This window comes from Melospiza georgiana, chromosome 8, assembly GCF_028018845.1.
Source record: "Melospiza georgiana isolate bMelGeo1 chromosome 8, bMelGeo1.pri, whole genome shotgun sequence".
Taxonomy (NCBI): Eukaryota; Metazoa; Chordata; class Aves; order Passeriformes; family Passerellidae; genus Melospiza; species Melospiza georgiana.
The window spans coordinates 1,613,103-1,637,748 of NC_080437.1; the positions used below are offsets into that span (position 1 = coordinate 1,613,103).

A 24,646-nucleotide genomic window follows, 5' to 3' on the forward strand; every position below is an offset into this window, starting at 1 on the left:
GATGATGTATTCACACAGTGTCAAAGTAGACCCTGTCTTTGCTGTATCAGCTGTAATATTCTTGGGTTTTTCAAGGTCATTTGCCTTGAAAATCAACTCCTTAAAAGTCTTCAGATGTTTTTCTTTGCAGTTGTTCTAAAGCTTTAATACTTCTACCATATTACCCTGTTCTTTAGACAGGGGTGTTACAGCTGTTATCATTTAAGAGATGGGAAATTTCATTGCTCTTTATTTCCATGTCTCTGAGCACTGCAATTTTTATGGGGTAGACAAAATTGATTTGAAAAATTAAAAAAAAAAAAAGTAATAGCAGAATAAAAGGCATAAAAATTCTAATCAAGGCCCTTTTCCTTATTTGCATGTATAAAATGAAAGAAGTTGGTTCAGCATCATGAAAGAATGCTGTACAGTATTAGTGAGATCTTGCTGAATATGAAAGTATTTAATGAGGAATTACCTATTCAAGTATCTAATATTTTTCAAACCCATTTATCAAAGAGTGCTGTAAGTTTTTAGTCTTGGTCACTCACTAAAATTAGTTAATTCCAACACTGATGTTTAAAACTATAGCTTTTTCTACTGACAGAATACACTCTGGGTCATTAATTTCCTCAGTAACATGGCAATAAAAATAGAAGGAAAACAAAGACAATGTGACTGGCTGTCATAGAAAGCCTCACCTACTGTTACCTGTCACCTCTGCCTGTTGATGAATATCTAGGAAAAAAGGATGAACCTCTGCTCTCTCCTTCCACTTTGTGTAGTCTCTAACAATGTTGTTTTCTGGTCATTCTGCTTAGACTTAGGACTGGGTTTCAATTCTGTGTAATCAAGCCTTCGTATTAAACAGTGTGTAATTCTGAAAATCCTCACAAAAATACTGGAATGTAACTTTGTAAACTAGAAATAACAGGTAAGTGAGTTTGAAAGGATTTGGTAATCCTGGGAAGAATTTCAAACTGAATGTTCACAACCACAGCTTTGTGAATAGGAAATTACCTTTTTTAGAAGTTTTGCTAATAAAGTGAAGCGAATTTTGGCTGTTTAATGAATTCTATCAGATTGTCCCTGAGCAAAAAGTGAATAAATGGGTGTGTAAATAATGCTTACTAGATGCCAGTACAAACCCTCAGTGACTGCTCACATTCTGGCACAGAACACTCCTGGCCACTTGTGGAATTCCCAGTCCTATAAGGCTCTGAGGGTGCAGTGCAAACAGGAAGATCCTTTTGGAGTTCACTGAAAAAATAAAGTACATCACACCATAAAGAAAGGTTTTCCTTCCTTAAATATATTTTTTTTTAAACAGGGAACAGTTAAAATAATTACCTATCTCTGTCTGAGTTTCCATGTTTAAAGAGTTTGGGGTCTCTAAAGAAACAACTGAGTTCTGAAAAATGTGGTCAGACAAAGGACTGCCTTCTGTATTGCACTCTCTGATTCAGAGCTGTGTTAGCAGCTCATCCATTATGGTTAGTGATGCTCGATATTATTTAATTAAGTGAATTAACAGACTAATGGTATTGCTTAATCTATTGATCGGGAGAGAACAGCAGGGAAGTAACAAGTTTGGAGAATTTCATTCAAAGAGCATTGGCAGTCTGTCTGTCTCTGATCAGTTTCAGATCTTGCTGAGCCAACATGTTTTAGCTGCCTTTTTCCTCTTCATGTCCTGCTTGTAGATTTACTGTGCAAGTCTTCGTATTTCTCATGAATGCCTCAGACAGCATGATCTTTACAAAATGCAGTTCTTTAAAACTCCTGTCAGGGAAAAAAAGAGAATGGCTACAGATAGGAAGCAACATGTGAAGCTGGGCCCTGTGAGTGAAGTGGTGTCTGTTCCTCCCTTTCCTGCAGAGTATTCAGCAGCATTAAAAATGCTCTTAGCAAGAGCTCAGTAGGGGTACATAGAATGAAGGGGAAAGTCACCCTGGGCTGCCCTGTGTTTCAGGTCTTGGGGCATGGTTCAGCTCCCAGAGCTGTTAATTGATCCAGATCCCCCCCAGCAGATCACTTTGGCACGTGGACTGGTGGGAGTGTTAGGTGGTGGAGCTGGTCCCTGAACATTTCATTTTGGGCTGGGGGGGATTCATTCTGCTCCCATCCCTGTGCTCAGCTTCAGGGGATTGGGTACCTGGGAAACAGCTGGTCCTGCTGCAGAAGATGGAGACAGAGAAGTACCTCAGACTGTTCCTCTTTGTTTGTCACTCTGTGTCCCCCTGCATCCAGTGAAGGATGGTGATTGTCCTTAGCCCTCCTTTTGTTCCTGATGTGTTTATAGAAACCTTGGTTTTTACAGCAGTAGCCAGAATAAATTCTAACTTCTTGCCACCTTCCTTACTTGGGCATGGGTGACTCCTGTGGCAGGGAGACTTCTGGAGCATTAGGAGTGTTAAGAAGGTGACAGGAGTCTTTGAGAGAGGATTTGGCTTCTCCTTTGGTTCCCACTCCTATTTATTTTCTCATCAAACTGAGATTCCTGCTGCCAATGAGAGGCTTGTCTGTGGTGCATGGGGTGCAGTTGTTTGGAATCAGGGCTACAGTGCTAATAATCACACTGTGTGATTAGCAAATTCTGTGGCACCCTGTGATGTGCAGAAAATAACAGAGGAAAAGCAGCTTCCAAAGAATTGCTTTTGGAGCTGGCTTTTTCAAAGTGAGTGAGTAGGAATCTGGATCCACTTCTGTGCTTGGTACATGAGCCCCTTGACTGCTCCTTTGTAACTTGTAAAAAGAAATAATTGTCAAGCTGTGGGGGGATAAATTCTGACTGGAATGTTGAGTTGTAAACTTAAAATAAAGCTTGGGGAGATCTGTAACATAAAGGTGGTTTGTAGAGAGGTTAATACAATGCTTGAAGTCATCAGAAGTACAGGTGAGTGTGAGAACTCCATATTGTGTCTGGTGAGGAAGTTGGAAGGTGTTAGAAAAGCAGAGGCCTGGTTGAAATAATTGTTTGGGCAGTGCAGATGGTGCATGCTGCAGTCAGTGCCCAGTGCTCCACTGCAGCTGCATGCTGCAGTCAGTGACCTGTGCTCCATTGCAGCTGCACTCAGTGACCAGTGCTCCACTGCAGCTGCACGCTGCAGTCAGTGCCCAGTGCTCCACTGCAGCTGCATGCTGCACTCAGTGACCAGTGCTCCACTGCAGCTGCATGCTGCAGTCAGTGGCCAGTGCTCCACTGCAGCTGCATGCTGCACTCAGTGACCAGTGCTCCACTGCAGCTGCATGCTGCAGTCAGTGCCCAGTGCTCCACTGCAGCTGCATGCTGCACTCAGTGACCAGTGCTCCACTACAGCTGCATGCAGCACTTGGTGACCAGTGCTCCACTGCAGCTGCATGCTGCAGTCAGTGCCCAGTGCTCCACTGCAGCTGCATGCTGCACTCAGTGACCTGTGCTCCACTGCAGCTGCATGCTGCACTCAGTGACCAGTGCTCCCCTGCAGCTGCATGCTGCAGTCAGTGACCTGTGCTCCACTGCAGCTGCACTCAGTGACCAGTGCTCCACTGCAGCTGCACGCTGCACTCAGTGACCAGTGCTCCACTGCAGCTGCATGCTGCAGTCAGTGGCCAGTGCTCCCCTGCAGCTGCATGCTGCACTCAGTGACCAGTGCTCCACTGCAGCTGCATGCTGCTGTCAGTGACCAGTGCTCCACTGCAGCTGCATGCTGCACTCAGTGACCAGTGCTCCATTGCAGCTGCATGCTGCAGTCAGTGACCAGTGCTCCATTGCAGCTGCACGCTGCAGTCAGTGCCCAGTGCTCCACTGCAGCTGCATGCTGCACTCAGTGACCAGTGCTCCACTGCAGCTGCATGCAGCACTTGGTGACCAGTGCTCCACTGCAGCTGCATGCTGCAGTCAGTGCCCAGTGCTCCACTGCAGCTGCATGCTGCACTCAGTGACCTGTGCTCCACTGCAGCTGCATGCTGCACTCAGTGACCAGTGCTCCCCTGCAGCTGCATGCTGCAGTGACCTGTGCTCCACTGCAGCTGCACTCAGTGACCAGTGCTCCACTGCAGCTGCACGCTGCACTCAGTGACCAGTGCTCCACTGCAGCTGCATGCTGCAGTCAGTGGCCAGTGCTCCCCTGCAGCTGCATGCTGCACTCAGTGACCAGTGCTCCACTGCAGCTGCATGCTGCTGTCAGTGACCAGTGCTCCACTGCAGCTGCATGCTGCACTCAGTGACCAGTGCTCCATTGCAGCTGCATGCTGCAGTCAGTGACCAGTGCTCCATTGCAGCTGCACGCTGCAGTCAGTGCCCAGTGCTCCACTGCAGCTGCATGCTGCAGTCAGTGACCAGTGCTCCACTGCAGCTGCATGCTGCAGTCAGTGCCCAGTGCTCCACTGCAGCTGCACGCTGCACTCAGTGACCAGTGCTCCACTGCAGCTGCATGCTGCAGTCAGTGGCCAGTGCTCCCCTGCAGCTGCATGCTGCACTCAGTGACCAGTGCTCCACTGCAGCTGCATGCTGCACTCAGTGACCAGTGCTCCACTGCAGCTGCATGCTGCAGTCAGTGCCCTGTGCTCCATTGCAGCTGCACGCTGCACTCAGTGACCTGTGCTCCACTGCAGCTGCATGCTGCAGTCAGTGACCAGTGCTCCACTGCAGCTGCATGCTGCAGTCAGTGCCCAGTGCTCCACTGCAGCTGCATGCTGCACTCAGTGACCAGTGCTCCCCTGCAGCTGCATGCTGCACTCAGTGACCAGTGCTCCACTGCAGCTGCATGCTGCACTCAGTGACCAGTGCTCCACTGCAGCTGCATGCTGCACTCAGTGACCAGTGCTCCACTGCAGCTGCATGCTGCAGTCAGTGCCCTGTGCTCCATTGCAGCTGCACGCTGCACTCAGTGACCTGTGCTCCACTGCAGCTGCATGCTGCAGTCAGTGACCAGTGCTCCACTGCAGCTGCATGCTGCACTCAGTGACCAGTGCTCCACTGCAGCTGCATGCTGCAGTCAGTGACCAGTGCTCCATTGCAGCTGCAGTCAGTGACCAGTGCTCCACTGCAGCTGCCTCTGTTGGAACCTGTCAGGGAAAGAATGTGGCTGAATCTTCCCTTGGGAGTGTCTGTGGCTGTGTTTGCCCTCTGCAGCAGCAGGCATCACCACTGAAGTGCTGTGCTTTTAGGAGATGAATTTGGAAGTGATGTTCTGAAATTTCCTTCTCTAGAGTGCTAATATTGGAAGGCACAATCTAGGCTGGGAAAATAATCTTGGGAAGTTATCTTCTCCTGGCAGGTTATTTATTGGTAGTGGAGCAGCAGAGCTGGTGTAATGTAGAATGGCTTGTCTGATCAACAATTCAAGCATGCAGAGATCATTCTGATCTAGAGAAATGTGTTTTATAACTCATTTGTGCTTTGGGAGGCAGAAATGAGGAAATGCATGCAAAATAAACAGTCTCTGCTTTATCATCAGAGTGTGTGTCTTCAGACCTCTTTAAAATGACAGCAAAATCATCTGATATTTTCTGAATGGAAAAAGCTGTGAGCTGCTTTCTGTAAACCTCTCCAAAGAAGGCACATTGCCCATTCCATTACAGCAAAATAGGAGAAGTGCAGCTTTTTTTCTCATAAGTGTGTGTGTTCAGTAATTGGAATTTAAGAGGAGTTGTGAATGGCTTTTTTCCAGCCATATCTCTGGGTAATTTAAACAGTACATTTAGTTATAATTTAGTCTTTTAAAGGATCAGTACCTTCTCAAAACAGAAAGGGATATTTTTTCAATGGACAGCTTCCTTATGTCAAAATGGAAATAAAATTTGCTTCTTGTCCTTAATTCAATTCATATTAATCCATATGAAAGTAAAGAGAAGTATTTTACCAATGGAGAAAGTAGCTCAGTGCTACTGTACTGCCCTGTGCAGTGGAAGATGGTAATATTGATACTCTGAAATACAAATACTCTGATTTGTGCAGCTCTAGATGGACAGAAAAGAGCCATTTCTTCTAATTTGTGAATAACAGAGTGGAGAGGCAGGATGGGCTGCCCCCATCCCTCTTCCTGTTTATTTGGGAATTGTAAAATGCTTACCAGGAATATGGCTTTGTGCTCTGTATTCAGTGATGTTACTTCCCACATTTCTGAATTATTAGCAGTGAAGCACTTTGCCCTGCATGTTTATAATCTCATAATTCTGTGTCCTGGCCCCCTCTTTAGCTGGTAAGCCATTAATTTTCATGGCTCATATTGAAGATGAAACATAGTAAATTTTGGCTTAAGCAGTATCAAAATTTTAGTATGATTAGTTAGTTTAATATGATTTCATTTTGAAATGTGCAGCCACTCTTTTCTTTGATCTCAGTGCCTCATTTTTGTTACATATGACAGCAGAGCAAAAGTTCCAAGGCTCCTGAATGTAGGCAGAAGGATAGTGGAGAAAACCCTCAAAAATGCTATGTCAGAAGCTCATAAAGACAGCAGAGGATTCTGAGCTGTTAATCTGCTTTACTGCAGGAGAAACTTCAGCCAGAGCTCACCTCTCATGTTTGACAGTGCAGTAAGATGTGAGACCACAGGACTGGCAGTCCTGCTGCTTACAGTCACACTTGCTAATCTGATAACTGTGTCAGTATCTGAGGGGAGGCTCAGGATTGCTGAGATTCATAAAGTTAGAGAGTTTTAAGAAAATAGTTAAAAAAGACAGGCCTTTGAGAGAAATTTTGTGAACATTGCTAATACAGCGAAAAGTTTTCTAAGCAGTAGAGCAGAGGTGACAAATAGCACAATAAACCTCTGTAGAACTAGCTTATAGATTGCAACAAGGTTATTTAATGTATATCTTTAGAAAGTTAGCATGAATAGATCTCTGTACTTTGTCTCTTATGAACGAATCGTTGTGTTAACTACCATTACGTGTGTTTCATATGATTAGATAGAATTCTTGTCAATATGTTTTGCTCCATGTGTGATTAGCTGAAATCTAAGCTGAGATAGTTTTATACTATGCTGTAATGTCACACCCCCTTAGCATTTCCTTTAAATCAGAGAGCTGTGAAGGTCCTGTCTCCATTGTCCTAACAATGTGCTGAGACTGATGTGCTGAATAAACAGCTCACAACACTAGTTCACATTTGCCCTGTCTCCGTTCGTTTGTAAATATCAGCCAGCAGCAAATGGTGCCCCCCTTACCCTACTCAGGCACATCACACTTCCAGGCATGGAGGCTGTGTTGCAGCACTCTTCTGGCCCATCCACATCCTCTGAAAGTGTGATCCTCATCCCTTGCAGAGTTCTGATGGTGTTTGTTGCTTTGTGGTACCTAAAATGGGACGGTGAGAGTTGTGTCACTTGAGTGAAGCATTCACCGTGCTGCTTTCCAGTTGGATTCAGCCATGTGCTGATGGTGCCTGCTCAGGACATGGGGGCTGCTGTGTCATCCACCTGCTTTACAGGGCCAGGTGCTGGGCTCTGCTTCTGCATTTGGTAGGTTTGGGTTTCCTGTGACAGGAATGCTGTGATGTTAATGAATATAAAGCCACGCTCTTCTCTTTGAGCTACAAAGTTGTCTGTGCCACTATCAGTGCTGGGAAATTACCTGTGGTACTTGACAAACAGAAGCAGCTCTGATAAATCATAGAGATATGATTTTAGCACAGAGGGAAAATGAGTCCAGGTAGCTACCAAGTAGTGCCACTGAGCAAAAGTAGGGAAGGAATGCTACTCCTCAGCTTCCAGAAACTGTTCAAAGCACTTTGAAAATGTAACAGGCAGAAAAGAGCTTCTGTAAATCTTTTAGGATTATTTATATTTGGTTATTGGTAAGAGAAAAAAAAGTCAAGAAGTCTGATATTTCTTTTCACCTCTAGACAGGGGAGATGAGAGAGGATTTTTTACCACTCACCCCAGAATGCTGGTTCACTCTGATAGAAGTGTGATGCAGAAAGATCCACATTTAGTTTTAACATATGTGCTGATAACCTTTGAATGTCCAAGGCACAATTTTCTGATTCCCTGCTGATGACAGTGGAAAGAGCATATCTATGTTTTCTTAAAATTGCTTGGTTGATATTTTATTTACTTTTGAGTTAAATTTTCAAGAAGTGTTTCTCCCTTAGATCTAAAGACAGATGTGGATGTTCCGGCCGTTACCCATCAATTTTATTGAAGCATGTTGCCCTTGTAGTTACACATTTGATTTGTATTTGATCGTGCTCTCATGCTGCTTCTTATATCTCTTTCCAGAGAGCCAAATGCATTATTAATGCTTAGGTTGCTGCAGGACATGAGGAAGTGAGTGATCTTGCTAGCAGAGCTCCTGTTAATGAAGAGTGGAAGCTGTGGGATTAAGCACATCCTTAAAAGGATGATGATGATGATTCTACAACTGTATTATAGTCTAACATGTTGATGATTATCTTAAAACAAAAAAAGACCCCTCAAGAAGAGACTGTACCTTATGTTTATTGAGTGAGTTTGGGAATCATTGGAGACTTTTTCCCTGTATTGTTCAATCCCACAACAGGGTGCAACAGCTTTGGGCTAAGTTCTGGAGAAACATGTCAAGGTTTGGAGCAGAAGGTGCATGATGAACTTGCCAGAGACATAATGAGCAGTTTCTTACACACTTGAAAAAAAGCAAAGACTATGGGGTGCTTTTGGTCACCTTAAAATGAACTCAGGTCATGCTTGCAAATGTTGCAGTGAAGTTGCTTCCAGCTAAGGGGTTAGCCAGGAGTGGGAATTGATGAAAGCAAACATTGCAAATGCAAGGCTTTCAGGTCAGCTCTGGAGCAGAGATAAAATCTGAAAACAACAAATCACACAAAAATAAGATAATGAAGTCAAACAGAAAAGAATAGAGAATATTGCAGTTTTGTCTTAGCATGTGTGGTCTGTCAGCCATGTTGGTACAGAATTCAGGAACATAAACTTTGGGTGAGAAAGTTTTATTTTCTTTTTTGGTAGCAAACAATTTAAATTCAGCTATAAAGTCTCCAGTTAACCTCTAGTAGTACTGAATGAGGTAGAGAGTAAGATAAATTACAAATAGATGGAAACACTGCCTTAACTTGCCTTTTGGTTATGAGGGCAGTGAGGCTGAAATAAAGGCTGCAGAGCAGCAAACAAGATGTGCTAACTTGCCTGAAGGTTGCAGGCAAGTTGCTGTAAGTTGTCAGTGGAAATCCACTGCAGCTGCAGTTGCTTATTATCCCCAGGGAGAGGTACCTGGGGCTGTTCAGCATCAGCTGCAGCTTGAGCTGAGTCACCTGCTCAGGGATGAGGGGCTCTGGAACACTCCACATCCATGATCAGCATGGGCTGTCAGTGATGTTGTCAGCTTCTTAAACAGGGACAGAAGATGAGTGGAGGTTTGGCTTTGTTTTCTCTTTTTTTTTTCTTTTTTTTCTTCTCCTTCTGCTCCTGTGGTTCATTATTCAAATTCAGTGTCTAGTTTAAGCAAAAGCACAGAGCAATGTGGGCAGCACAGAAGTGCTTGGCTGTCCAGAACTGACTGGGAAGCAGTGCATTGCCTCATGCCCTGGGCACTGATACCACAGGTGGCCTTCACCTATAGGCCCTGGAACTGCAAGAGGCTCAGTCAGTATTTTGGAAGGATTTACAAGTGTGCAGTTCTTCCTGATTGTGTCAGTGTAAATATATGTTGATAGACTCTATGGTAATCACAGTGATAACAAACTATTCCTGAGCTACCTGCAGCCATCACATGCTCATGAGGTGAAGAAGGGAATTTACAGCTGGGAAAACAGCAAGAGGAAAGGCTCACGATTTCCTGAAGGTAGCAAGGAAGCTGGACCTCCAGTTCTCCTCTGACACAAATCTTTACCTTTCTGTTACAGTTCCTACAGCTGGGCTGGCGTTGTGCATCTCTGAAAAATACCAGTCCTCTTCTTAATAATAGTGTGTGCGTGAAAGAAGTTTTAAATTTAAAAGTGAGGTCTGCAGTGCAGCATAATTGGAGTTGTCACAGTGTTCATGCAGAATGTGGGCACGTTGCCTGAGGTGATTATCTGGTATTAAATTACTCTTAAGTAAATTAACTTGATAAGAGGCACCCTGTGATTTCTAAGTTCTACTGTTATACTTGATAGAATGAGTTCATGGCCTGTATAAAGTTGCATACACTTTTCTTGGTTGAAAAGAAAGTATTTAAATCTGTGGGAATTTATTACTTCCTGGAACTTGGCATAGAAAAAGAACTCACCTTTAGAGATTGATTGCTTGTGTTTGGTCTGACTATGAAATGAGAGGATCTCATTTAATTGAGGAGGGCATATGTGCAATGCTTTGAATTCTGTGATTGGTTTCAAAACAAAACTGCAGGAATGTGTGGAAGGTTAGAGGTGACAAAGCTCAATAGCATAAGTATTTAGTAGAAAATAATTGTAATACAGAATGAAACACAGCAACTGTATGAATGATGATTTTTTGTTGGCTTCGTTTTTTTATTTTCCTCACAGTTTCAAAGAACATTTGAGTCTTTAAAAAATGTATCCAGTAAATCTGATCTACAGAAAACCTACCAAAAGTTTCAAAAAGATCTGGAAAACCTGGATTACTTGGCATACAAACGTCAGCAGGTAAGACCATGGAGGTGTAAGAGGACAGGATGCTGGGCATGAAGAGGGTGGGTGGTGAAGCTGCTGAGTTTGGTGGAGTCACTGCTCTGCCTTTGGGTTTTGTGCTTTGTGCAGTGCCCGGGGGTGGGAGGGGCAGGTCTGCCTAAAGCCTGTGGTGCTGGACTGCTGGGTTTTGGGTTTGCAGCAGAGAGAAGCACAGGCAAAGCCAGTGAGTGAGACTCAGCAGGCATTAAAACTGCATTGACATGTTATTATCTAAATGGAAGTGTGTAGAAGTACTATTTGCAGTCTTTTACTTGAAAAATTAGCCAAATTCACATAAGTCAGTGGAATGCAATACTTTCTATGCATGCAAACCACTAATTTTTTCTCCTCTAGAAATGAATTTGAGGTTAGTATGCATCAAACTTTGAAATGCACATGGTCTTTGACTTGTATTTGCAAGATCAAAGTTGAATTGTTAAAACATGTTTAATGTTGTATGTTCTGACACTTATACATAGCTGATGTGAAAATATTGTTATGGGTATTCACTAATTTTCTTCTCTTGATGATAAAACGAGATTTACCTCTTCCACAGCATGAGGGTAAAAGCTGCAACATTTGTATGAGGGTCTTTGTGGTTTGTGTTTTCCTGGATTCTGTCACTTGGTGTCAGTGTTGCCAAACAGTTCCTGTGCTTGGGGCAGATCACTGGCAGCTCTTTGTGTCAGGTAATTGATTAGATTAATTTGTCTTAGTTAATTTGCATTGTTTACCTGAGCAGTAGTTACCTGGTTATGGGGAGGAGAGTTTTACCTGCTTGTTGATGCCAGGATTTTCATGTCAGTAGAACTTGCTGGAGAACCTGCAGTGAGGGATTTGAAAAGTGCATGGATGTATTTAGTGTAGAAGATGCTTTGAATTTTGTTCTGCTTTAAAGAGCAAGTAATCTTCTTGTGAAAAGATTGAGAATTGCTTGGATTACTGTGCAAAAATTGCTGACCTGCTTTGGGACTGAAGCTGTTGTGACTTTGGGAGATATTTATGGAGTGTTTAATTGATATTATGTTTAATTGATAGCACATTTCATTGATAACAATTTATCTACACTTGTATTAGGTTAAGGGTATATTCATGGCAAAATGCTGAGTAACTGCATCTGTTTGGAGACAAATTTTTGTAAATGACTGTGAATCTAGTGCTGGTAAAATAAGGGGTTTCCATGCTGAAAGCAATGAATGTTGCCTGTGAAAGAAATAGTTGTCTGCTTCTGTACCTTTTCTTCAGACATGAGCCATGAAGTGCAGCACAGCAAGGTCCTGCTTCAGTGGGAAGGTTTGCAGGACAGATGGGAAATCACAGCTGGGCTTTTTAAAGGGTGTTCAAAATGTCCCACATCGACTCTGATTCAGAAATATAGACCAAACTTCTGTGAGTGGCAGACTTGTTTGGGGTGATGGTTGGGCAGCACCCACCAGGGAAATTCCTGTGGGTTGGGAATATCTGTTGGTAGCCAGGCTGCCATTTTGAAATGTGCCAGCAGGTGCCTACGTCCCAGAAATGTAGATTTGCTTTCTTTTCCAGGAGATAGTCTGGCAATTCCTTTGAATTAAAGCAAGCTTTTCATTTCCTGGATGCTTTCTCATCTCTGAAATTTGACAAAAAAGAATAGCTGCATGCCACAATGAGTACTAGAACTTATTCTCTTGCTCTGTGACTTTGTGGAATGTTTCCAGTAAAAGCTAAGTAAAGTTTACATTGGTTTGTATCAACCTCAATATTACCACCTTTGCAATATGAATATTGACAGGACAAAATGTTCAAGCACTTGGGGATAAGGTGGCACTTGGTGATAGATCCCAGCTGTGCTCTTGGGATGCTGTGGTAGGTGCACCCTTCCTCTTCTCTTCCCTTGGTCTTTGTTGCTGTTGGAGGGAAATTGTCCATGTAGTGTTCAGCTGGAATGGCACTGGTTTAAGGTTTATTATAATTATCTTACTGTAGGGTCATTTGAGGAGAGTTGGGCAATAGCTGCAATAAAAATGGACTTACAGTGAGGTTCAGTGGTATTTAGCACCTGTCAAACTGAAAAATTGCCACCGTTGCTGCTGTTCTTAGTGCCAACAGTGCCTTTAGGATGCCTGGAGCAGTGCTGGCTGCAATCCAGAGACATTCAGTTTTTGTCTAGAAGCCTCCATCAACGTGTCATCTTATAGCTGACAACAGGACTTCAGTATGTGCACACACACTAAAGCAGGATCCTGTTGGAAAGTATTCTGATTTAAGGTTTGCTTGTTTGATGTTGATTTTATGCCTTCAGGGAAATTGTTTTTAAAGGACTGAATCTATGGGAAATAATTCTGGTTAATCCATTTTAAAAATAATTTTAGGATTTCTTTCTGATGTTTGTTAGATTTAGAAATGTTTTAAAAAGTTATGTTGGAAACAGAAGGAGATAAGGGCTGTATCAAAGACATTTATGGGGCACACGGTGATTTAGTGTGCTCATGGGAAATAGTGCTTGCAGAAGATGCAGCAGAGCCATTCCCTGTTCTGGCTCACAGTCCCTTGTTGCCAGTACTGCAGCTGCCTTCATGATCATACAGGTCACATTTGCATTTTGAAAGGTTTAATTTTGAATGAAGACTTCAGTCAAATGGTACTTCTTTTTGTTAAAATGGATTAAAGGCACTTGTAATCTTCAGCTTTGATTGTTCACTTTGGTGGGAGAGAATCAGAAGAGTGAAAGTGAGAACTTGTGGGTTGATAAAATAATTTTAACAGATAAAGCAATAGCCATGCACACAAGGAAAGCAGAACAAGGAACTGATTCCCCACTTCCCATGGCTGGGCAGGTGTTCATCCATCCCCAGGAGAGCAGGGCCCCACCACGTGTGACAGTGACTGGGGAGGACAAACTCCATCACCCTGAATGTGCTTTCCTTCCTTCTCCTCCTGCCCAGCTCTGTGTGCTGAGCACGGCCCCACATGGGCTTGGAAATCCCTTGGGTCACTTGGGCCTGGCTGTCCTGGCTCTGTCCCCTCCCAGCCCTCACTGGTGGGGCTGGGTGAGGGCCAGAGGAGGCCTTGGCTCTGTGTGAGCTCTGCTCAGCAATGCCCAAAACATCCCTGTGCTGCCAGTGCCCAAACCATCCCTGTGCTGCCAGTGCCCAAACCATCCCTGTGCTGCCAGTGCCCAAACCATCCCTGTGCTGCCAGTGCCCAAACCATCCCTGTGCTACCAATGCCCAAATCATCCCTGTGCTGCCAGTGCCCAAAACATCCCTGTGCCAATGCCCAAAACATCCCTGTGCTGCCAGTGCCCAAACCATCCCTGTGCTGCCAGTGCCCAAAACATCCCTGTGCCAATGCCCAAACCATCCCTGTGCTGCCAATGCCCAAACCATCCCTGTGCTGCCAGTGCCCAAACCATCCCTGTACCAATGCCCAAAACATCCCTGTGCTGCCAGTGCCCAAACCATCCCTGTGCCACCAATGCCCAAACCATCCCTGTGCCACCAATGCCCAAAACATCCCTGTGCTGCCAGTGCCCAAAACATCCCTGTGCTACCAACACCCAAACCATCCCTGTGCCACCAATGCCCAAACCATCCCTGTGCCACCAATGCCCAAACCATCCCTGTGCCACCAATGCCCAAACCATCCCTGTGCCAATGCCCAAAACATCCCTGTGCTGCCAGTGCCCAAACCATCCCTGTGCTGCCACTGCCCAAACCATCCCTGTGCTGCCACTGCCCAAAACATCCCTGTGCTGCCACTGCCCAAAACATCCCTGTGCTGCCAGTGCCCAAACCATCCCTGTGCCACCAATGCCCAAAACATCCCTGTGCCACCAATGCCCAAAACATCCCTGTGCTGCCAGTGCCCAAACCATCCCTGTGCTGCCACTGCCCAAACCATCCCTGTGCCACCAACACCCAAACCATCCCTGTGCCACCAATGCCCAAACCATCCCTGTGCTGCCAGTGCCCAAAACATCCCTGTGCCACCAATGCCCAAAACATCCCTGTGCCACCAATGCCCAAACCATCCCTGTGCTGCCAACACTGCTTCCAGCACACATCCAAAGCACAGCCTCTGTGGAAAACTCCTGAACTCTACCCCAGCAAAAACAGCACAGTATGAGATTTGTTCACTGAAGTGCTCCACTCCAGCAGCTGGAGAGAAGTTTTTGAAAGAGATTATCACTTATCAACTGGCAGGTTTATTTTGTGGCAGACCCTTTAAAAGTATGCTGGAAATTGGAGGGAGTTCAAGGTGAATTTTTGTTGTCAAGAAAACAAGCATGATTATAGAAAGCTGACTGAGCTCCTTAAGTTATCTGGAAAAGGTTATGGCTTAGAAATGTCAGGAATAGACTTAACTAAATCTTTATTCTAGTACAGGGAAATATGAGAAGAGCCAATGGATGGCAGTCAGACAAGTTCAAACCAGAAAACAAATGAGCATTTTTGACCATTAACTCCTGAGAGGACTCAGTTAAGAGGTGCAGTACATTAATCACTGCTTGTAGCCTTTGTGTCCATTGTCCATACCTGTTGAAAAGATGTGAAATCACTGAGATGCAAATTAAAGGGCAGGAATTATGGATCTTTCTGTGGCTTATGCTATTGGGGGAATTTGAATGGGAATTCACTTTTTTCCCCCTCCACTTAAGAATGACACTACATTTGGTTGTTTGTTGGAGGGTAAAGGCAGAATTCTGTCTTCTGAATTGCCATCCTGGAATAACAAATGGGTGAATTTGTTCTGTTTTGTATTTACCACTCTACCATTGTCTAATGTTTTAGATTTTAGGGTTGGATGTGTTGAGATCTTGTTTAGGAATTTTCAAAGAAGCCTTGTACTTTACTCCAGAGTAATTTTAAGGATATATAGGGATTTGATTCCCATTAGATTTCTGAAAATGCCTTCTTTCGTTTTCTCCTTTAATATGTACTCACACACTATTGATTACAAAATGAGACTATAGGTTCTATTTCCAGTATTGTAGCTGCTTATCTCCCCTTGACACAGGAGCAACATCTATCATGTTGTTGTGTAATTAAAATGGTTGATTTATGCATTCCTTTTTTAAAAAAGCAAACACCAAATTAGTCTCAGTAGCTAAGATAGTGAAAAATTATGACAATTCTGTTCTCAGCCACCTGACTTGTTTTAGTAATTCCATGATTATGGCTCTGTCATTTGGTCCTTGCTTCTGTCTGTCCTGTGTATCTCTGTGGCTTGCTAATGGGTGAAGAGGTTTTCCTTTTCCCTGCTCACCTGAACGTGCTCATATTCCCTGTGCTTACAATTTTTACATGTATTTGGAGCTGTAGGGGGAAGGCTTTCATATCAACACTTCCCCATTTTCTGTCTTTGCCCGCATGCTAAACCTCTGAGAAAAAAAAGTCATGCCTCCCCTCATCTTTCCAAAGCTCAGACTGCTGCTGTTTCTATGAAACTGAATTAGTTTTGGCTGTGCCCAAGATATCTTCAGTTTGGATAAAAGATTCCAGTCTAGTCTTGTCTGATAAATGTAGCTGAAATGTCTTGGGGGCCAAGGATGGATGATGCTTTACGTTCAACCAAGAAGTCACCAGGTAATTTAACAACAAACAAACAATACAAAATTGAGTGTTACAGTGGGAAGGAAATGAGATCTTCAGCTAGAAATTAAATGACAGAGACAACTAAGTAATGTTACAAGGGCATGACTTCAAAAGCTGTGGAGATTTTTGTGTGCATTCCAGGGGGGACTTGGATACACCACTGATTTTGCCCATGAACATTTGCTATGGTACCATGTGTATCTCCTGTAAGCCATAATGGTACCATATGAATATGAATATGGAACCATTGTGAAATATGAAATATTGACCTATGAAATTTGATGTGTTGGGTGGTTTATCTCAGTGGGAGGTAGTGGCTAAGATTGAAACTCTGTTTTTCCAGTTGACTGGAAACCAATTTATTTTTTCCTCCTAATGAAATAGAATGATAGTTCAGGTGATATGTTTATGCTACTGTGGGATAAAGCCAGAATTTGGGGGTTGTAAATGGGGTCAGAGTCTGAGGAGAATGGTTCCCAATGAGGCACTGATAACTGATTTTATGACAATTGCAGTATTCTGTTAGGCAGCAGTGTCTCAAGGGGAAAAACAAAACTGCAGTTTTATACAGTAGGAGTGAGGTGAGCTTTTTCACTTTCCTGTGAAGTGTTGCCTATTTGGTTGTTTCAGATCATGCATTGTGCAGCTGACTGTTCCTGCCCACATGTGATGACTTGTGCTCATCCTCAGTGTGTCCTGTCTGAGAAAAGCACACCTGTTTTTGAACATTGCTGTGAGTTCAGGTTCTGCCCTACAGTGACTAATGGCTCCTTGTCTTCCCTCCCCCTCAGGAAATAATCTTCCTCTTCCTCTTCCTCTTCCTCTTCCTCTTCCTCTTCCTCTTCCTCTTCCTCTTCCTCTTCCTCTTCCTCTTCCTCTTCCTCTTCCTCTTCCTTTTCCTTTTCCTTTTCCTTTCCCTTTCCCTTTCCCTTTCCCTTTCCCTTTCCCTTTCCCTTTCCCTTTCCCTTTCCCTTTCCCTTTCCCTTTCCCTTCTTTTTTTCTTATCCAAGTTATGCTCAGTAGTGAGGCAACCAAAACAGACCCCTGTAGAAAATTATTTAATGCATTTCTGTAGTTGCTGAGACTCACGGGTAAGTGTTCTGAAATCTCCATTGATTCCAGAGAAATTGAATCAATTTTTCCCATTTATTTATGTAAAAGTCCTGTGAAGGATGTCAGAATCTAGTCATATAATGAGATACTTGCTACTAATACTATGACTACAAGCCCGGGCTAATTTGGCAAGACTTGATCTGGACAGAGCTGTGGTGGCTGTTACTCATTGCTGCATTTATTTCTAGGTGAATAAAGCAGTGTCTGTCGTGATTTGCTGTAATTGTTTTTGCTCAGGAGTGGAAGTGTGGCTGATGAATGAGTTGCTCAGTTTCTGTCCCTGGCAGAGGAGGGCTCAGGTTTGTTTCCTTGCAGTGTCCTGTAGTCATGCAGATCTGCACTGTCTCACACTGGATGTTGGAGCAAGGGGTGTTCAGCAGCATTTCCGTGGCCCTGATGGTTCATCCAGCCCCCTCCATGTGGAACACGTGGCTGTTTGTTTGGCAGGTTTTTGTCATGCCTCCCCAAGAGAGCCAGCATTAAACTGCAGTGCCTTTCAGAATTTCACCTAGTTCCTCCTCCTTTGTCACAATCAAATCTTATAAATGTTATAAAACATAACACTTTCATAGTGGTGCATGAGAAGCAGTATTTCTGTGTGGATGAGGTCTAAGTGCTGACTTCCTCTCTCTGGAAATAATTATGGAATGTTATTTTCAAAGACTGTGCTGAGTTCTTTGTCCCTCTGCTAGATCTACAGCTTTGTATGTTTTTATGGGTTGAAATCATCACCTAGTAAAGTGATATACGGTTCTTGGCTATAATTGAAGGAGAAAATGCATTCCCTAATTTTCTGGGAAGTAACATATCTGCATATTCTACAGAAAAAGGAGGATTTAGAGAGGATGCTTCCTTTGTTGAACACTATAAAAACGATGGATGTGCTATTTTGATTTGACATGCTTTTCTTTCCTTTTTTGAAATTAAATGGCCTGGAGCAGTAGGGAGTGGTAACTATAAAAAAAAATTTTTACTGAATTGTAAAGGAAAAAAGAGAAGTGGGCGATAGATGTATAAATGTCTTGTAAACATTTTCACATTTGCTTTCTCACAGCTATCTTGTGTGACCTTCAGCAAGCCTCTTAGTACCAGATCTGCTGGAGGACATCACTAAATGCCTTCATCCAAGAGTTAAAGATTTATTGCTGTATAAGGACTTGCCAGTAAGGTTCTGTGGGTATTTGAAGTTCCTTTTTTCAGGCTTTAACAGATTTATGTCAGTCTAGGTAAAAAGTTCAGTCTGAGGACAAGTGACATTTTTACAGGCTCAGAGACAGTAAGTACCATATAGTCTGAGCTACTGTTTTTGTTTGTGGTGAGAGTTTTTTTTTTTTTTTTGTTTGGGGATTGGTTCATTTTTTTGTGCTTTTTTTCTTAGTATGAGAAAAACTGCTATTTAGATGCTGAAAGGATGCAAGTTAGAAGTGCAATAACAGTTTGGAATGCAGAGCTCTGATTACTAAAGAGTGGCTAATGAGTGATGTTATGTCCTGGTGAAAATGACAGTAATAGTAGTTTGTGAAAGAGTTATCTGAGGGGAATGTTAGATTGTATTGATCCCAGCCTGACAGACACACACCAGCTTCTCACAGAAAAATAAATTCCATATAAAATGTTTCACTGCCTTGGTGCTTCGTAAAAATCAGATCAGATGAAATGCAAAGCCTTGCAGAATAACTGAGCTGTAGATGGAAAATGGTTTGAGAGCATAAAGCTTGGGAATGGTGGACAAACCCTGCAGGAGCACTGCTGCTGATGTGTTTGCTGCAGGAGCTGGTGGCAGGCAGCAGCCTGAGCAGACTCTGCCAGGAGCAGCTGGCTCTGGCTGTCTCTGTCTGAGGGCTCAGCTTGGGGTGCAGTTACTGTGGCCACAGCACTTGGCCATTCCTCAGTGCCTTAGTAGAGAGAACATCAACACAGGAAATAAAAACTTGCATTTTGTGCAGGGTGTAAGGGTTTTTTTCTTATGGGGTAGCAGGTTAGGAGGTAGAGGTGGGGATCTCTGTCTTCTGTGAAACTCAAGTTCTGTAACCAGATAGGATTATGTACCAGGGGAGCTTCTTAGCTTTTCCCTGGCTCACAACCTTGTTTTGAGGGAAGAACTTGTTAGCACTGTTTGTGAGGGTTCTGACCCTTGGTAATCACTCAGCCTTTGGATTCCAGCTGTTCTGGGTGAGCTGGAGCAATGCTACACAGAGCTGAAAAAAAACTAAGGAGAGAAACCACTGTTACATACCCTGACAAATTATTTATTACTCTTGTCTCAAGTCCAAGTCAATATTCCTACTCTGTAATCTGTGTGACCTTGTCAAGTTGGCCACTTAGTCCTTTATTTTATATTGTCTCTCCTGTACACATCCCTGCCCCTTGTCCTGCATGTTCTGCATCAAGTTGCATTCTATATTTTTCATTTGCATAATCCCATGTGCAGTTTCCCTCTAAAACACGCTCTTGTCATTAGCACTTAAATTTCCTTTCCAGTCACTCTGCATCACTTTTTGCTTACTTGGTCTCCTTCCCCCTCCAAGCCTTTGTCATCTGTCATCCACGCCTCATTTCTGCCGGTGCATTCTGGAGGTATTGACTCATTCATTTTGCTCACAGCAAGGTGCTTTTCACAGTGGGTTCAGGCAGACCCAGGAGTGCCACCCCCGGTGCTGCTGTCTGCTGTTTGTCTGTCTGTCCCTGCACAAACAGCACCCTGCTGCTGGGGAGCTGCTCCCACAGGATCTGGAGGATCACCAGCTCCTGGAACACTCACAGGGATACTGGGCATGCAGGAAGGAGGGCAGAGGATGGGGCAGGACAGAGGGCACTGCCCCAACCTCATTTTGACCTTCCTGACTTTGACTTCCTCCTTCCCATCCCTGTGGAATTTCAGGCCATATTCCCAACCCAGGCAAAATGCATCTTATTGTGATATATGGGCCTGTCATCACTGGCTCTTTTTCCCATCAGGGTTTGGGAGAGCAGTCAGACCTTGGCCCTGCTTGATGGGCCTCATCAGGCTCTAATATTTTCCTTTATTTGCTAGGTAGCTTCTTTTAGAACATGAGCCTGCATTGTAAGTTCTTCATGGTCTGAGTGTGCTGCAGCTGGTTACTTTGCAGCTGTCAGTGGCTATTCCTCAGCTGATCTATCTTGAAGTTTGCCTTTATGTGATTTAGTGAAGTTGGGCCTTTATAGATGGTGGTTATGGAGCAAAAGTTTCTCTGTAGGTAAGATTTTGACACTTGTAACAGTGCTTTTATAGCTCATAACAATAAATTCTGCTGGCAGTGGGACACTGAAAGCTTTCCTGTGTCCAATTTAAATTTGTTTATTTCCTTGAGGAAATACATTTGGGTTTTTTCTGCATTAATTTGACCATAGATCTAACTTTGTAAGAACAAGAGATAGTATGTAATGAAGTCTTACTTCAGCCAAGATTTCTAAATGAAACAACAATTACATTAATTTTAGCTGTAACTTGGTTGGTTAGCACTGGAGGGAGGATGCTTCTTTTTGATTTGTGGGAGAGAGAAGTACAAACTGTGCCACAGGACAATTTTATGTAGTTTATTTTAGCTAGATCACAAATGGTTGCAAAAAAACCAAATGTGCATTTATCAGTTTATGTTATCTGCAGTTCTGAAATTGAGGACTGGATTCCCTGAGGTGCAAGAGGTTAAGAGAGCACATAGTCAAAGAGTACAGTTCTGTATCTTTTGGGTGAAGGGAACTGGAGGCCTCAGTCTCCCAGTGGTGATTCCCTCTTCTGTTTCTGGGAGCTGGCAGGGAGGGGTGTGAGCAGCTCCTGCAGAAGATGTGTCTGAAGTGCAGAGTCTTTTTGGTTATCTTAAGAAAATACTGCAGCATTTGCCTCTTCTGCTAAGTTAGTAGAGGTCAGGAAATTATTTCAGGATCTGAAAAGGTTGTGCAGCCTTTTGTTAAAGTTTCTTACTGATTATTAATTTGGAGACCGATAACAGATGTGCCTGGTCTCTGGGTGATGTCCCTGGCAAAAGTGACATTTTTCACTAAATTCTTAGAGCATTCTTAGAGCAGTAATTTATATGTTAAAGATATGGACCTAAATGGAGAGCTAAATTCCCTGTAATTAACATTTGATTGCAGACCAAAACCTTGGAGATGCTGATGATATTTTATTGCTAAAATAATAGAGAGGATAGGTACAGGGACAATACAAGGGAAGACTATTGCTTCTCTATTTCCTGCCCCACAGTTACAGGGGTAGGTTATACTTTTGAAACACAAGTAAAGTGATAGCCAGTCCGTTTGCACTTGATCCTTTCCCCTGTGAAATCACTGGGAGTGTCTGTGGGAGGAGTGAAGTTGTCATCAGGAGGGGTGGGTGTATTCCCTGCTGGGTGTGAACAGAACCTGTTAGTGAGAACAATCATTGAAGGCATGCTAAAGTGCTCTTGATCCTGGCCTTGGCCACCTTCCTGACTTAGTGAAAATGAAATGGGAAAGTTTTTATTTGCTTTGGAAAATGCTTCATTAGAATTGCAAAGAGCTAGCTGAGAAGCTGTTAAGAATCTTGAAAAGGTTAGAACAAATGAAGATGAATTTAAAGAAGTGTGTGTACCTGTGCCTGCATGCTGTATGAATCTTGCCTCAGTAGTAGGGACAGTCTAAAAAGGCAGTGTGTTGTCATCCTAAGTGAATGTAATAGTCTAGAGGAGAAATGACAGAACTTCTGACATAGTTACAAAATTAAAGCAATGATCAAGGGAGGGAGAAAAAACAATTGTGAAAACAAATTACAGACAGTAATAATGTAAAAAAAGATGTGAACAATACTGGAATCCTCTGAAGAAGATGCAGTAGAGAAGTATTTTAAGATAATTCAATATAACTTGAATAAATTCTCTCTATACCCTTCAGTCAGTGCCTTTAGTAGCTCATTTTGTCACTGCTTTTAAAGGTGTCAGTAAAGCAGCTCCTAAAGTCCTTGTAAGCAGAGATAAGCCTTAACCCATCTTACAGGAGCCTTGCAAGGGTGTTACTAGGAATGAGATTGTGACAAATGTTGTTGGAGTTGGCACTTGGAGCATTTCTGCAGGGAGCTGTCACCTTTCCAGGGAGGCACGGAGGGAGTGGAGCTGAGCCACCGTCCCCCAGAGCCCCAGAGAGCTGGGCTGGCTGTGTGTGTGTGTGTGTGTGTGTGTGTGTGTGTGTGTGCATGTGTGTGTGTGTGCGCACTCGTGGGCAGTGTGTGTGTGTGGGTGTGTGTGTGGGTGTGTGTGTGGGTGTGTGTGTGCTCCTGGGTAGTGTGTGTGTGTGTGTCCCTGGGCTGTGTGGGTGTGTGTGCTCCTGGGCACTGATGCAGGGGCACTGATGCAGGGGCACTGATGCAGGGGCACTGCTCACACACACACACACACACACACACACACACACTGCTGCAGGGGCTCTGCTCACACACTGCTCCTCTACATGCCAGCAGCAGCTCCTGTAAAGCCCCAGGCAGAACAGCTGAGCTGGTGCACTCAGCACTGCTCCTGGGGCAGCTGTGAGTGGCCTGCTCCTGTTCACACATCAGGGGCCCTGGGTCACTGAAGGCTTTGGCTTGGAAGGGTCCTGTAAGGGCCATCCAGTCCCAGTCCCCTGCAGTGAGCAGGGACATCTTCAGCTACATCGAGCTGCTCAGAGCCCTGGCCAGCCCTGCCATGAGTGTTTCCAGGGATTGCCATCTGCTGCCTCTCTGGGCAACCTGTGCTGGTGTTTCACCCTTTCTGTACAAAATTTCATCCTTCAATCTGCTCTTAAATTGACTCCTTTTAGTTTGAAACCATTTCCCATTGTCCTGTTGCAACATGCCCTGCTAAAATGTTGGTCTTTCTTCTTGGGCCTTTAGGAGGTGTTCCATCCTTCAAGGATGCTTTACTAAATATCTGTGTAGTCTGATCCATGTAGGTTATTCTTTTTTTTTCCTTTATGGCTATTGCACAGTGCATGTGTCCTGTCAAACTGAAGTGCTCTGCCAGGATGGTGTTTCCAGGCTTTCTGGTACAGGTTTGCCAGCTGTAGGAAGTGCATGTGCAAACACAACTGTGTGCTCTCTAAAAGCTGCCTCAGGGATGGACCTGACTGTGCTCTGGGTAGTCAGCTATAAAAACACTTGAGGCACATCTCACACCATTCATTAAACAAAAACAGAATCAAAACAAAGAACCCAAACCACAAAAATCACACAACAAAATAGCCCTCTTCTGGTGGGTCTAGGTGAATTGAGGTTAGCTGTAAATTAATCAAGCCTTCAGGTTGTTGCAGCACGTTTGCTGTTCTGGTAGTTAAATTAGAATGATGGACATAGGGAGCACAATGGAAAGTGCTCCTAGTCAAAGAATGTAGTTTGACACAGAGCTTCCTTTCACATGGATAATGTGAGTTCTGTAGGGGCAGTGCTAGTGCTAGTGCTAGCACTGGTGGGAATTGTTCTGTAAAATCCTCAGGCATATACAAAATTTATTTAGTTAGAAAATCAAAGTTAAAAGCTGAAGCATGTTCATCACTTAAATAATAAAATGCATAGTTGCCTCTTAGCAAGATGTCCTTAATTGTAATACTTAATTCTCTTTCTTTGGAAAGAGGTAATGCTAATAAAATGTAAGTAGTTAAATTTTATAAAAGTTTTAAATTAGACTTTTTACCATCCACATAAATTTTACTGTGTTTATGCATACTGTAAGAATGGTTTATGGACCTTCATATAAAGACTTTATACCCTTGCATAATAATTTTGCTGCAATATTATTTTACATGTCACAAAATCGTCACAATGATTTATTTATGACTGTCAGTTCCTCTGCTTTCTCTTTGTAATTAGAGAATTACAGAATAATTTTGTTAGGAAGAGACTTCATGAGGGTCCTGGTACAGCCTCCTGCTGGGCTTGGATCAGCTCAGGGGTCAGGTGAGGTTACTCTGAGCTTTATCCAGGCATGCCTTGAAATTTTATGAGGATCAGACTGTTCAGCCCCTCTGGGCAACCTGCTCCCCTGCTGGGGCATCCTTCCAGGGAAAAAGATTTTGCTTTTATCTAAGCTGTAGCTTTCTTTTCCATATTGTGCCTGTTGTGTCTCATTCTGCTGCCATGCAGTGCTGTGCAGGCCTTGGCTCTGCCTTACAGCACATCTCTCCTGTGCAAGATACTTGTAAATGAAGTACAGTGCATAGGCTTCATAAATTCTCTTCTCTAGATGTGTTTATGGTTCAGGGCTTGTTAAAGGCTGTGTCTTAAAGCTGCTTTTTCTATTTTTTTCCACCTGAGGAAACTTTCTCCTGCAGTCCTGTACACTGCTTTCTTTTTGTAATGTGCAGCAGTGGCAGACCAAGTGACTTAAAATTCAGTAGCTTGGTAGAATCAATTGTCAGTCCAGCATGT

General features: G+C 43.6%; 1 protein-coding gene across 3 annotated transcripts in view; it reads left to right on the plus strand.

Moving 5' to 3' along the window:
* Window positions 1–24,646, plus strand: part of CTNNA3 (catenin alpha 3) — a 411,331-nt gene that overhangs the window by 17,530 nt on the left and 369,155 nt on the right. For all 3 annotated transcript variants that reach the window (XM_058028688.1, XM_058028686.1, XM_058028687.1), the window contains one exon: window positions 10,424–10,543. In XM_058028688.1, the coding sequence (XP_057884671.1) occupies window positions 10,424–10,543 (120 nt within the window). The remainder of the gene's footprint in view (window positions 1–10,423; window positions 10,544–24,646) is intronic.